At 42.2% G+C, this 14,667-nt stretch overlaps 1 protein-coding gene across 1 annotated transcript in view; it reads right to left on the reverse strand.

The window, feature by feature from the left end:
• The window catches only part of NWD1 (NACHT and WD repeat domain containing 1), a 49,820-nt gene that overhangs the window by 21,498 nt on the left and 13,655 nt on the right, over positions 1-14,667 (reverse strand). The window contains exons 9-12 of the mRNA XM_070737626.1: positions 11,895-12,092; positions 8,866-8,988; positions 5,041-5,240; positions 1,976-2,248 (exon numbers count right to left, since the gene is read on the reverse strand). Coding sequence (XP_070593727.1) covers positions 1,976-2,248; positions 5,041-5,240; positions 8,866-8,988; positions 11,895-12,092 — 794 coding nt within the window. The remainder of the gene's footprint in view (positions 1-1,975; positions 2,249-5,040; positions 5,241-8,865; positions 8,989-11,894; positions 12,093-14,667) is intronic.

Below are 14,667 nucleotides of genomic sequence, written 5' to 3' on the forward strand. Positions count from 1 at the left end.
GTTTGTTCCAAGGATCTACTACTCTTTCAGTAAAATAACATTTTCTCATGTTGCTTTTGATCTTTCCCCCAACTAACTTCAGATTGTGTTCCCTTGTTCTTGTGTTCACTTTCCTATTAAAAACACTTCCCTCCTGGACCTTATTTAACCCTTTAACATATTTAAATGTTTCGATCATGGAACATTTCTCGGATGTAAGCATAGAGTAGAGAAAGTCTAAGTACCTACTGTTCCCATGAAAAAGTTATAATTGTGGAAATAAGATGCTATCTATACTCTAAATACCCAGGGTCCTCAACCTCTGGGCTCTGGCCTGATACCGGGCTGTGGCCCATTCAGAATTGGGCCATGCAAGTGTTGGGCAAGCACGCATACATGCAGGTCCATTTGCCCGACTGGTGGGCTATTTCATATGCACATAAAGCTCCATTGTATGAGTGGGATGTGAGCACGCACTCCCACTGCTTGTGCAAACAGAGCTGCGTGCACGGTTGCCCACCACTCACTCCAAACTACCCCCTGTCTCTCCCATCCCTGCTGCCACCAACAGTGCTAGTTCATCTCCAAAGAGGCTCGGGACATTGCTGCTTAAAAACCTTGAGGAGTTGTCGGACAGAAATGACCTTTTGTTACAACAGTTGTTAAGTGAATCTGGTTCCCCAATTGATTTTGTTTGTTGGAAGCCAGCTGAGAAGGTTACAAATGGTGATCACCAGTACAGTGGTACCTATACTTAAGAATGCCTCTACTTAAGAACTTTTCTACATAAGAACCGGGTGTTCAAGATTTTTTTGCCTCTTTTTAAGAACCATTTTGTACTTAAGAACCTGAGCCCGGAAAAATTTCCCAGGAAATTTGAAAACAGCACGAAGGCCCGGCCAGTTTCCTGCCATTCCCCCTTTAATCCCAGACATCTTGGGCTTTTCTGGGCTGCCAGAGGAGTCTTTGGCAGTCCAGAGAGAATGGAGCGTTTTCCTTTCTCTGGGCACTTGGAGAGGGAATAAACCTCTGCCAGCACCCAGAGAAAAGAAATGCTCCCTTCACTCTGGGCAGCCCAGAGCAAACAGAGTGTTTTCCTTTCTCTGAGGGCTTGGAGAGGGAATAAACCACTGCATTGTGGTGACTCCCTTGCGCTGCCTCCCATACCCCCTGCACAAAGTTGCCTTCTGGAGTGTCAGGGTGCGGAAAGGCAAAAGGGGGCACTTTGCCCCGGTCGAATCAACTTGGCTTCAGCCAAACTGAGGAGTCACCACAGTGAAGGAAAGGTGCTGGCTACAAAGCAAGCAAGTGAAAGAAGAGGGGAGCCCTTCAGCATGGGAAGGAAGAGGAAGCAGGAAGCAGCAGCAGCGGCTGTATCCTGTATTGAGCAGGGGGTTGGGCCCAATGACTCTCGAGCAGTGATGGGCTACCAAACTTTTTACTACCACACTGTGAGCGTGGCTTATACATTTTGTTTCAACATCTTTCAGTGCAAATTGGGTGCTCTGAGGTGGAGCTCCAAATTTTGCTACCGGAACTGCGTTCCTGACCGTTCCTGTAGGAGCCCATCACTGCCCTCAAGGTCCCTTCCAACTCTATGATTCTATGATTATGTGATGGTATGATTGTATGGTTGTATGGTTGTATGATTCTATGATTCTATGATTCTATGATTCCATGATTCCATGATTCCATGATTCCATGATTCCATGATTCCATGATTCTATTCTATTCTATTCTATTCTATTCTATTCTATTCTATTCTATGGTTGTAAGTGCAAGAGCCTTGTGTGTGTGTGTGTGTGTGTGTGCGCCAATGGAAATTCATAGGGTTACTAAATGAATACTTGTAAAATTGAGGATTGTCTGTAAGATCTCTAAGATTTTCCCAAGGCATTGGCAAGAAAGCCAAGACACTGTTCCCACGTCCAAAGACATCTCTTGGGCGATCCATGTTCCCTCTTCCCAAGTAGGGATGTGGTAGAAGAAAAGGTACCATCAAGAGAGAGCCCTTGCTGAAGCCGGCCACCATCTTTCCCAGGGTGTGGAGCAATACACTGCATATTGGTATTTCTTCTCCCAGTCCGGTCAGTTCCTGCTTGGAGTGTAGCTGTCCACTGAGGCTGTCCCAAAGGCTGAAGATGCCCCATTCAGATACAGTCACAATCACCAGCCTTGGTACAAACACGGTTCCACAGAGCCACTGGCCTGGAAGCTCAGCAGAGATCTGGAAAATGGGAACAGCAGTCTCCAGATGCCAAGCGCTGACCTAAGAAAAGAGGAAAAAACCCATTCAAGTTCTCCCTCCTTTCTTACCCTCTTCTCTGTAAAGCACAACGAGAAAACTGCTTTTCTTCATTGTGTCTAAACTTAAGTGTTGTGATTCAGTCTGAGGCTCCTCAGGGAACGGCTGGAACTCTGCCGGCTCCATGCTCAGAGGGGGAGGACGAGGAACAGGAGGAGGAAGAGGACCAGGCAGACGGGGAAGAGGAATGTCAGGACGAGGAGGAGGGGGAACAGCCTGAGACCCCCGGGGGGGGGAACTCTCCCCAGCGAGTAGCCAGTAGTCATTAGATGAGAACGCACAAGCCATCATCGATATGAGGCAGAGAAGGGCAGCACAACGAAGGGGACAATTAGCCAGATATTTCCATCCCTAATAGGCAACAGCTGGGTTTGGGTGTGGTTCTCCTCAGAAAGGTTGAAAAGGCAGGCCCGCCCTTCCTGTATTGGGGAGAGTTATCTTTTGGGAGTCCTGTGACCTTGCTTCGATCCTTGGCGTCTCTGATTCTGGCTTGTGGCCTCGAAGGCTGAAAACTTGGGGGAGGCGTGGGTTTTATTATCTACAGTGGTGTGTGTGCCAGCAAGAAGCCTGTTGTATTGTCTGGCCGTCGTGACTCTTCTGTGAAGCTTCATAGCATTCCAGTTTGTAAGAACAGTTTTTGTTATCTGTGTTTATTTTCAAAGATATAAAATGACTTTGCTTTTTACCAACGTGTCTGGCTACTCTTTTTAGTTGGTGTTGGCGTCTGGGGGAACCCAGACAGAACATTAAGGAGATACATTAAACTCAAGAAGTTTGAGCAGCAGTCCCAGAAAATCTGCTACCTGAACTAATAACCTGGTAGTAGATTAATTACTGTCTTTAACTACCAAGGGGGATACATAGATGTATATCGTTGACTCCCAAATTCAAATTTGTCCACACAGTGAAATTATAGAACATGTGCTTCTTAAGTGGGTCTTAGACTCCAACTCCCATCATTCCCAGATTCCATGGTTAAAAATGATGGGTGCTGTGCCTGTTTCTATCGGAAGGTTCAGTCTTTCCCTACTCCCTCTATTATTAATACTCTTGAAGCTTTGTTAAATGCCAATTCAGAGATTGTGGATTTGTTTCTGAGAATCTCACACAGATATTATTATTATTATTATTATTATTATTATTATTATTATTATTATTATTATTATTATTATTATTATTATGTCAGTAAAACACAGCAAACGAGATCACTATGCTGGATTTCGTATTTCATCACCAGTCGGGCGCTTCCCAAGCACCTAGGACTGCGTGATGTAGCAGTGAATTATGTTTGCCAATCCCAGTAAAGTGGCCTTTTGCAATTGACAGATGGAGATTTTGTCAATTCCGATGGTTTTCAAATGTCCGCTGAGATCCTTTGGTACTGCGCCCAGCGTGCCAAGTACCACTGGGACCACTTTCACTGGCTTATGCCACAGTCGTTGCAGCTCGATTTTTAGATCTTCATATTTCACTAATTTCTCTAGCTGCTTCTCCTCAATTCTGCTGTCCCCTGGGATTGCGATGTCGATGAATAATAATAATAATAATAATAATAATTATTATTATTATTATTATTATTATTATTATTCACAAAAACAGTAATACACAGCAAATGAGATGTATACGCTGGATTTCGTATCACAATATCACAAGTCGAACCCTTCCCAAGCATCTAGGACTGTGTGATATATTTTCGGATGATGTGCACAGATCCAAGTACAGTAGCCTTTTGCAACTGGCAGATCGTGATTTTGCCAATGTTTATTGTTTTCAAATGCTGACTGAGGTCTTTTGGCACAGCATCCAGTGTGCCGATTACCACTGGGGACCACTATACTGGTTTATGCCAGTGTTGTAGTTCGATTTTAAGATGCTGATATCAGCATCTTGTTGTTTTTCTTGTTGTTTTTCATCAATTCAGCTGTTACCTGGTATGGCGACATCAATGATCCACACTTTTTTCTTTTCCACAATCATGAGGTCTGGTGTATTGTGTTTCAAAACCCTGCCAGTTTGAATTCGAAAGTCCCAAAGTATTTTGGCATGTTTGTTTTCAACTACCTTCTCAGGTTTATGGTCTCACTAGCTCTTTACCACTGGTAGGTGGTAGTTGTAGTTGTTATTGTTGTTGCTTCTTCTTCTTCTTCTTCTTCTTCTTTTCTTCATTAATAATAATAATAATTATTATTATTATTATTATTATTATTATTATTATTATTAATTAGATTTGTATGCCACCCCTCTCTGAAAACTCAGGGCGGCTCACAACTACTTCTTCTACTTCTTCTTCTTCTTCATAATTAATAATAATAATAATAATAATAATAATAATAATTTATTAGATTTGTATGCCACCCCTCTCGGAAAACTTGGGGCGACTCACAACTACTACTACTACTACTACTACTACTACTACTACTTCTTCTTCTTCTTCTTCTTCTTCTTCTTCTCTTCCTCCTCCTCCTCCTCCTTCCCCTCCTTCTCTTTCTCCTTCTTCCCCTCCTTCTCTTTCTTTCCTTCTTCCTTTCAATAACTTTCTGGAGGCTCAACCAGAATTTGGCTTCATGATCCTGATTCTCCAAAGTATTTCCTCTTCCTCAGAGTATACAACAAGATCAAAGGAATTCTTACAAAATTCGTAGTATATCTATTTCACTATTCCCATGGCCTCTGCTCTGAGGACCCCTGCCCACATTTTGGACCTGCTTCGTTGCTTAGCTATCCCCTCCCCTACACATGTGTGGTGGGTTCCATACCTCCAAACCTGATGCCCAGTATATCATCTGGTTCTTTTCATCTACGTGCAGCTGGCAACACCTCAGTTCTCCAGGGTGAACATTGTGGATAGTGAAGTCCTCCCTGGCAGAATCCAGACACCACAAGCGCAGTGTCCGATCCATGGCCACCGAGGCAGCACGGGAACCCTTCCCAAATAATTTCACACATTTCACTTCAGCTGCAAGACAGAAAAGACGAGGCAAGGGAGATCCTCAGAAGATCCCCCAGCATAATCACAAATCTGATTGCCATTCTGGTGGAGCAACCTATAGAACACGATGCTCTCTACATGGGGCGACCTTTGAAAAGTGTTTGGAAACTTCAGATCGTGCAGAATGCAGAATCATGGGCTTCCCCAAAAATGCCCATGTTACACCAACACTCCGCAGTCTGCATTGGTTGCCGATCAGTTTCCGGTCACAATTCAAAGTGTTGGTTATGACCTATAAAGCCCTTCATGGCACTGGACCAGATTATCTCAGGGACCGCCTTCTGCTGCACGAATCCAAGCAACCAGTTAGGTCCCACAGAGTTGTCCTTCTCCGGGTCCCGTCAACTAAACAATGTCGTTTGGCGGGGCCCAGGGGAAGAGCCTTCTCTGTGACGGCCCCGGCCCTCTGGAACCAACTCCCCCCAGAGATTAGAATTGCCCCCACCCTCCTCGCCTTTCGTAAGCTCCTTAAAACCCACCTCTGCCGTCAGGCATGGGGGAACTGAGATATTCTTTCCCCCTAGGCCTATACAATTTATGCATGGTATGATTGTTTGTATGTCTGTTTGGTTTTACAATAAGGGTTTTTTAGTTGTTTCAGTATTGGATTTCCATGCTGTTTTTTATTACTGTTGTTAGCCGCCCCGAGTCTACAGAGAGGGGCAGCATACAAATCCAATAAAAATGATAGATAGATGATAGATAGATAGATAGATAGATAGATAAACAAACTTGTAGTCTTTGTACTTACAGTAGTTTGAAATGGAACTTAATAGCTCAGTTTCAAAAATCTCTGCATATGAGCAATTCAGAATCACCCAAGAGAGGTTTATCCCTTTCTTGGTATCCTTCTACCTACAAACAGAGAGCGACTACAACAGAGGTCTCCAAACCTGGCAACTTTAATTCAACTCAGCATAGCTGGCTGGAGAATTCTGAGAGTTAAAGTCCACAAGTCTTAAAGTTGCCAAGTTTGAAGACCTCTGGACTGGAAGATGTCAGACTGATAAATTTATTTATTTATTAGATTTGTATGCTGCCCCTCTCCGAAGAGTGCAGGAGAAGCTTCAAAAATTGTTCACTCAATATTTTCACCAGTACTTTTGGCTTTGGCCTTGTCTATACCGAAGTTGTATCTCCTTCTACCGGGATATCTGTTTCCCCCAAAAAAGGGGAAGTCAAAGTTCAGTCATGTGGTTGTGATTGCCACCTTGACATTTTTCAGCCACTCACTCACTCACTCACTCATTCACTCACCCTCCACTCGAAACAGAATACCCTACGAGAGTAGACTTTCAATTCTGGACCTAGAAAGCCTAGAACTAAGACGCCTTAAACCAGATCTAAGTATTGCCCACAAGATCATATGCTGCAACGTCCTGCCTGTCGGCAACTACTTCAGCTTCAACAACAACAACACAAGAGCGCACAACAGATTTAAACTTAATATTGACCGCTCCAAACTTGACTGTAAAAAATATGACTTCAGTAACCGAGTTGTCGAAGAGTGGAACTCATTACCAGACTCCATAGTGTCATCCCCAAACCCCCAACACTTTACCCTTAGATTATCCACGGTTCACCTATCCAGATTCCTAAGAGGTCAGTAAGGGGCGAGTACAAGTGCACTAGAGTGCCTTCCGTCCCCTGTCCTATTGCTCTCCTATATCTCCTATTCCTTTCTTCTATTCCTATATCTCTTCTTCTATTCTTTCATTGATATGTTCTATTACTACGGAGTCTACGGCAGTGTTTCCCAATCTTGGCAACTTGAAGATATCTGGACTTCAACTCCCAGAATTCCTCAGCCAGCATTTGCTGGCTGGGGAATTCTGGGAGTTCAAGTCCAAATATCTTCAAGTTGCCAAGGTTGGGAAACACTGGTCTACGGAGAGGGGCTGCATATAAATAAATAAATTAGTAAGTAAGTAAGTAAGTAAGTAAGTAAGTAAGTAAGTAAGTAAGTAAGTAAGTAAGTAAATAAATAAATAAATAAATAAATAAATAAAACAATCCTGTTTCCTAAAGCTAAACTCCTGTGACTTAGTTGGTAGAAGAAAAGATGGGACAATGGCAAACAATTCATAGCAATATTTCCTATTCCAGTAGACTGAGTAGCAGACAGAAAGAAGGCAGTGGACAATGGACCCCAGAGTTTTATTTCTCTGCAGCAACATCATTCGCTCATGCATATCAGACCTGGGATTAATCATTCATATAAATCAATGCTAAACCACTCTCAAGAGTTTCAGAATTTCAAAGGAAAATCTTAGAACAGCTTTCTATTGGGCACAAATGCCCAATAGAGAAACTGTAGTCCTTTTTTTCTTCAATGGAGCCTTAGAGAGTTGCTGAATTAACTGTGAATTAACTGAATTAACTCTGCCCTTTGGCTAACAATGTGTATTCATATCACATAGTAAATTCATCTAAAAAATGCTTTACAAAGGCAACTGGACTTCCTTGACGTGTCCCCCCCTCCCAAAGAACATTTTGCTTTATATCCAAGTGTCTTGGCTGTACCAAAAGTCATGGCTTTACCAAAGGTGCTTTTCCAAAGCGACCAGACTTTTAATTCAGTTCAGAACATCCAAGTGTCTTGGATGTTCTGAACCGAATTAAAAGTCCAGTTGCCTTTGGAAAAGCACCTTTGGTACAGCCCTGACCTAAATGATAGAGAATCTTCATAGACGCACTGAATTCATGCCGCTTGCTTAATTCTAAAACAAATCCATGTATTCATGTAACAATGCTGTGCCCATACAAATAAATAGACAAACATAGAAACATAGAAGACTGACGGCAGAAAAAGACCTCATGGTCCATCTAGTCTGCCCTTATACTATTTCCTGTATTTTATCTTAGGATGGATATATGTTCATCCCAGGCATGTTTAAATTCAGTTACTGTGGATTTACCAACCACGTCTGCTGGAAGTTTGTTCCAAGGATCTACTACTCTTTCAGTAAAATAATATTTTCTCATGTTGCTTTTGATCTTTCCCCCAACTGTTTTATTTATTTATTTATTGGATTTGTATGCCGCCCCTCTCCGAACTAACTTCAGATTGTGTCCCCTTGTTCTTGTGTTCACTTTCCTATTAAAAACACTTCCCTCCTGAACCTTATTTAACCCTTTAACATATTTAAATGTTTCGATCATGTCCCTCCCTTTTCCTTCTCTTCTCCAGACTATACAGATTGAGTTCATTAAGTTTTCCTGATACGTTTTATGCTTAAGACCGTCCACCATTCTTGTAGCCCATCTTTGGACCCGTTCAATTTTGTCAATATCTTTTTGTAGGTGAGGTCTCCAGAACTGAACACAGTAAAAATCTTTTGATGAACTGATTCACATCATGTGCTAATAAGACAACAAGGGTTATTGTATTCCCATAACATGGTGAACCACAATCTAACTATTTTTAGCCTAGCCTAATGTGTGAATTGAGCACAGTCGCTGAGATTATCCCCAAAGGGTTTACTATTAGATAACACAAATAGCCCTGATTTGCTTCCTGTGTCATCACAAATAGGATCAACTAGAGCCCCTGATAGAGGTTGGCTGTGAAGATGGCCTTTAGGAGACTCACCAGAGTGTCCTATTAGCACCTGTCGCACAGTAAAATCTCCCATGTCCCATACGATCATAGGTCCATCCAGAGAACCAGCCAGAAGCAACTTTTGTTCAAGGTTGAATACCAGCACTGAAGTGCCTGCAAGGAGAAAAGCAGAGGGGTGGGTTAGAGGAATTAACTAGGGGGATCAGGTTTGCTTCAAGTGGAATGAGTAGTGGCCTGTCCGTGTCCCACACAGCTGCTCATGGATCCCAAGGATCGAGAGATGTTTGTGGCACAGTAGCATAGGCCCCTGCACCTGGCACCTGAGTCTGACAGCGAGGAGGTTGAAGAGGATTTGGTGTCAGAGTCTGAAAGCCAACCGGGCCCTTCTGCACCTCCAAAGGTGCACATGAGTGACTCAGGAGGAGGAACCTCTTCTTGATGCTAGGGCACGCAGGGCTGCTAGGAGACAGGAGTGGCTAAGCAAGAGGAGGTCTCTTTATGAATAGATCTGTAGAACAATTGGCCATGCCCTTAGACTATTTAAGGCTTAGCCACATGACGCTTCAGTGCAGAAGTCAATGTCATTCTGTTCCAGAAGGGTTTTGTTCATCTCTCTTTCTCTCTCTTTCTCTCTCTCTCTCACACACACACATTCTTGTTCAGCTTGTGATGTTAAAAATCAGCTTTCCTAATTTTGCTAAGGATCTTCAGGCTTTCTGCCAACCTTGTGTAAGTTCCAGGGAAGGATATTGTTTGGACTCTGGCGAATTGTTAAGACACTAATTAGCAGCTGTCTCACCAAACAGCCTTCTCTATTTCTTGAACTTTTAAAAAAGATCCGATTGCTAAAAAAAAAAATTAGGAGTAAATAATTAGTTTTTAAATCAGTTTCTGTGGGCGTATTTATTGATGGGCTTGGCGTGAGGACAGAACAGATTGTCTGGTCCCTTCTGTGACCTGCAGGTAGTGAACTGAGTGTCCCAAAAATACTTTTCCAAAAGGCAACTGGACTTTCTTCGTTTTTTTCCTTTGAAACGTTTTGCTTCTCATCCAAGAAGGTTCATAAGAACTAAAGACATTTGGGACAACCATGACATGGACGGTTGAGAATCTCCATAGACATTCAACCTGCCTGGGATTTAATCCAGCACCCTGTGTGTTTCCTGGCACTGTGATAAAATCCTTCCTGCTATAACTTTTTCCACATGTTGTTCCCAGAACAGTTTTTGGATTGGATGGAAAGTGGATGGATCTAAGATCGTCCAGTGAGTTCCATGGGACTTTAGGATTCAAAGGTTCTCCACTCTAATCAAGGCATTTAGAGGATTTAAGTGGGCATCCATATGGCTCCCATGCAAAGAGTTTGCTATACAAGGCTTTTTTCTCCCTAAGATGTATTCTGTCTGACTTGACGACCGGTCAGAAGGAGAAGGGTGGCGTTCAAATCTTATTATTATTATTATTATTATTATTATTATTATTATTATTATTAATAATAATAATAATAATAATAATAATAATAATAATAATAATAGGGCCAGAATACATCCGGAACCGCCTTCTACCGCACAAATCCCAGTGGCCGATAAGGTCCCACAGAGTTGGCCTTCTCCGGGTCCCCTCGACCAAACAGTGTCGTTTGGCGGGCCCCAGGGGAACAGCCTTCTCTGTGGTGGCCCTGGCCCTCTGGAATCAACTCCCCCCAGAGATTAGAACAGCCCCCACCCTCCTTGTCTTTCGCAAATTACTCAAGACCCACCTTTGTCGCCAGGCATGGGGGAGTTAGGATATTCCTTCCCCTAGGCCACTACAAGTTATGTATGGTATGTTTGTGTATATGTTTGGTTTTTAAAATAAGGGTTTTTAGTTGTTTTATTAAATTGGATTGTTACATGTTGTTTTTTATCATTGTTGTTAGCCGCCACGAGTCTGCGGAGAGGGGCGGCATACAAATCCAATAAATAATAATAATAATTATTATTATTATTATTATTATTATTATTATTTGAAAACCATCGGAATAGAAAAAATCTCCATCTGTCAATTGCAAAAGGCTGCTTTACTGGGATCGGCAAACATAATTCGCCGCTACATCACACAGTCCTAGGTGCTTGGGAAGCGCCCGACTGGTGATGAAATACGAAATCCAGCATTGATCTCATTTGCTGTGTTGTATTGACATAATAATAATAATAATAATAATAATAATAATAATAATAATAATAATTTTTTTAAAAAATCCCAATTAATACTCAGACACAGAGATGGGAAGTATAAGTCTATTGTACAAGCAAACTTGTTGAAAACCACAAATTAAAGCAAAGAATGTTCGTCGACTATCAAAATTCAAAGCGAGTGGCAAAACTGATAAGGAATGTTCCAAAACAGAGTTGTAACTTAAAGTCCTTAGCTTGGCTGAAGCAAAAATACAGACTTCTCAAAACTATATTTTTTTTCAAGACTGCAGCAATATTTGAGAGGGGGGAAAACTCTGAACTTGCTCTTTCCCTCTTGTAGGTATAAACTTTGATTTCCTGCAAAGGGAACCTCCCTGTCTCCTCCCCTTTTACACACTGTGCACAGCAGTATTCAAGGCCTCCCTCTACGTAACTGCTTTGGTCTCCCATGTAGTCTTCTCACACATGCATCTAAAATAGGATCCACAATCACCCCTCCTTTTTTTAAACAATATTTTAATTAGTTTTTAGAATGTTACACACACAGACTGCACATCATACAACATAAAACAGTGCCCTGTGAAAGTGCACCCACCACCTAACAACATACATACCCCACCACCAATCTCCCCCTCCTCATTGGACCCAAACAAGACCCTAGCTGGGTGTGGACTCTGCAGGACTCTCGATCTCCATCCCCTCCTCACCCTCACTATCTGACTCCTCTGACAGCCACATGGGTCTATGATGCTCAGACGGACTCGCTTCCTCCTCTTCAGAGTCTGTGAGTAAAGGAGCTGGCTGTGATCCAACCACAACATGATGTAGGGAAGGGGAAGAATAATAATAATTATGACTTGTTAGACAAATAGACTACTCTACCTTTAGGGAATCCAGGTAGCGTTTTGCTCAGAGGTCCTCCAGGTGGATGGAAAAATCCAGAGCGAGGGATGAGGACAGGATGGGGCCAAGCTCCAAACCAGCTCTCACATTGCTCACACACAATCCCAATGATCTTAGGGTAATATGGCCTGAGGGAAAACAGCCGTGCCAACATCTCTGTGTAGATCATACTCACTTCTGCAGAGGGAGAAAGACAGGAAACATAGAAACATAGAAGACTGACGGCAGAAAAAGACCTCATGGTCCATCTAGTCTGCCCTTATACTATTTTCTGTATTTTATCTTAGGATGGATATATGTTTATCCCAGGCATGTTTAAATTCAGTTACTGTGGATTTACCAACCACGTCTGCTGGAAGTTTGTTCCAAGGATCTACTACTCTTTCAGTAAAATAATATTTTCTCATGTTGCTTTTGATCTTTCCCCCAACTAACTTCAGATTGTGCCCCCTTGTTCTTGTGCTCACTTTCCTATTAAAAACACTTCCCTCCTAGACCTTATTTAACCCTTTAACATATTTAAAGGGAGATGTGGAACCATCTTCTGTTTGTGTTCTGTTAGCTAGGGAAGAGATTTAGATTTTAGTGAACGCCTAGCCCAGTGATCGCGAACTTGTGGCACGGGTGCCGCAGGTGGCACGCGGAGCCATATCTGCTGGCACGCGAACCATTGCCCTAGCTCAGCTCCAGCGGGCATGTGTGTGCTGGCTATCTGATTTTCGGCTTGCACAGAGGCTCTAGGAGAGCATTTTTGGCTTCCAGAGAGCCTTCAGGGGGATTGGGGAGGGTGTTTTTACCCTCCCTTGGCTCCAGGGAAGCCTTTGGAGCCTATGGAGGGCGAAACACAAACCTACTGGGCCCACCAGAAGTTGGGAAACAGGCCATTTCCGGCCTCCACAGGGCCTCCAGGGGGATGGGGGAAGCTGTTTTTGTCCTCCCCAAGCATTGAATTATGAGCGTGGGCACTTGTGCATGTGTAATAACATGCCTGTACGCTCTTTTGGCACCCGAGGAAAAAAAGATTCACCATCACTGGCCAGCCCATCTCAGTGGTGGTCCCAAAAGTGTGTTTTTCCAAGAGGCAACTGGGCTTTCTTGTTTGTTTGTTTTTTAAAGACCTTTTGCTTCTCAGTTCTGTTTGGATGGTGGGGAATTGAAGAATTTATGTTGTCCCGTGTATATATGAATTCTTTCTCACCCGAACAACTAGACACAAGGAGAGTTTTTTCCCCAAACACCATCCCTCTGCTAAACAATTCCCTCAACACTGTCAAACTATTTATTAAGTCTGCACTACTATTAATCTTCTCATTGTTCCCATCACCCATCTCCTCCCACTAATGATTGTATGACTGTAACTTTGTTGCTTGTATCCTTACAATTTAGTTTGACTGATTCCTAATACGATTTGACTGCTTATTTGTACCCAGATTATCATTAAGTGTTTGACAATGTGTGTCCAATCACACTTGGCCAATAAAGAATTCTATTCTATTCTATTCTATTCTACCTTATACTTCTTGACAAATGTATCTTTTCTTTTATGTAAATTGAGAGCATGTGCATTGTAGACAAATTCCCTCTGTGTCTAATTACAGTTCACCGATAATTTTTTTATTTTATTTTATTTATTTTATTTATTTACTTTTGTCCAATTCACAATGAGAGTTTTAGTGGGTGGGTGTATATATATATATATATATATATATATATATATATATATATATATATATGTATGTCACATGTTTAAGCTGAATTTGAAAATTAAGGGAGACTAGGATAGATCTATTTCGGCCTTATTTTGGCCTCATCAGCTAGCCATACCCACTGGGACTTGAACCTGCAACCTTTGCCTTGTAAGGCAGAGAATTATCCTCTAGGCTACAGTATCCAATCCCTTCAGCTCTGTACCAGGGAAGGGTTACATTTTGTGTCGAATCACCCTGGTATATTGAAGGAACATCACAGCTCCTTTTTTGCCTCTCGGCCCAACCCAGGGCCATTTCCAAGGCAGTTAATTTTATTGATAGCCGACAATTCTATCTGTATGTGTCACATGTTTAAGCTGAATTTGAAAATTAAGGGAGACTAGGATAGATCTATTTCGGCCTTATTTTGGCCTCATCAGCTAGCCATACCCACTGGGACTTGAACCTGCAACCTTTGCCTTGTAAGGCAGAGAATTATCCTCTAGGCTACAGTATCCAATCCCTTCAGCTCTGTACCAGGGAAGGGTTACATTTTGTGTCGAATCACCCTGGTATATTGAAGGAACATCACAGCTCCTTTTTTGCCTCTCGGCCCAACCCAGGGCCATTTCCAAGGCAGTTAATTTTATTGATACATATATATATATATATATATATATATATATATATATATATATATACACACACACACACACACACACACACACACACATACATACACACACACACAGAGTAAAATACATGATGAAGGTTATAGAGGAGATACTCATAGTAAAATATATCTATGAAAGAATAGAAAAGAAGATATAGTAATAGAACATATCAATGAAAGAATAGAAGAAGAGATATAGGAATAGAAGAAAGGTATAGGAGATATAGGAGAGCAATAGGACAGGGGACGGAAGGCACTCTAGTTCACTTGTACTCACCCCTTACTGACCTCTTAGGAATCTGGATAGGTCAACCGTAGATAATCTAAGGGTAAAGTGTTGGGGGTTTGGGGATGACACTATGGAGTCCGGTAATGAGTTCCACGCTTCAAC

The sequence above is a fragment of the Erythrolamprus reginae genome, chromosome 1, assembly GCF_031021105.1.
Source record: "Erythrolamprus reginae isolate rEryReg1 chromosome 1, rEryReg1.hap1, whole genome shotgun sequence".
In the NCBI taxonomy this organism is placed as follows: domain Eukaryota; kingdom Metazoa; phylum Chordata; class Lepidosauria; order Squamata; family Dipsadidae; genus Erythrolamprus; species Erythrolamprus reginae.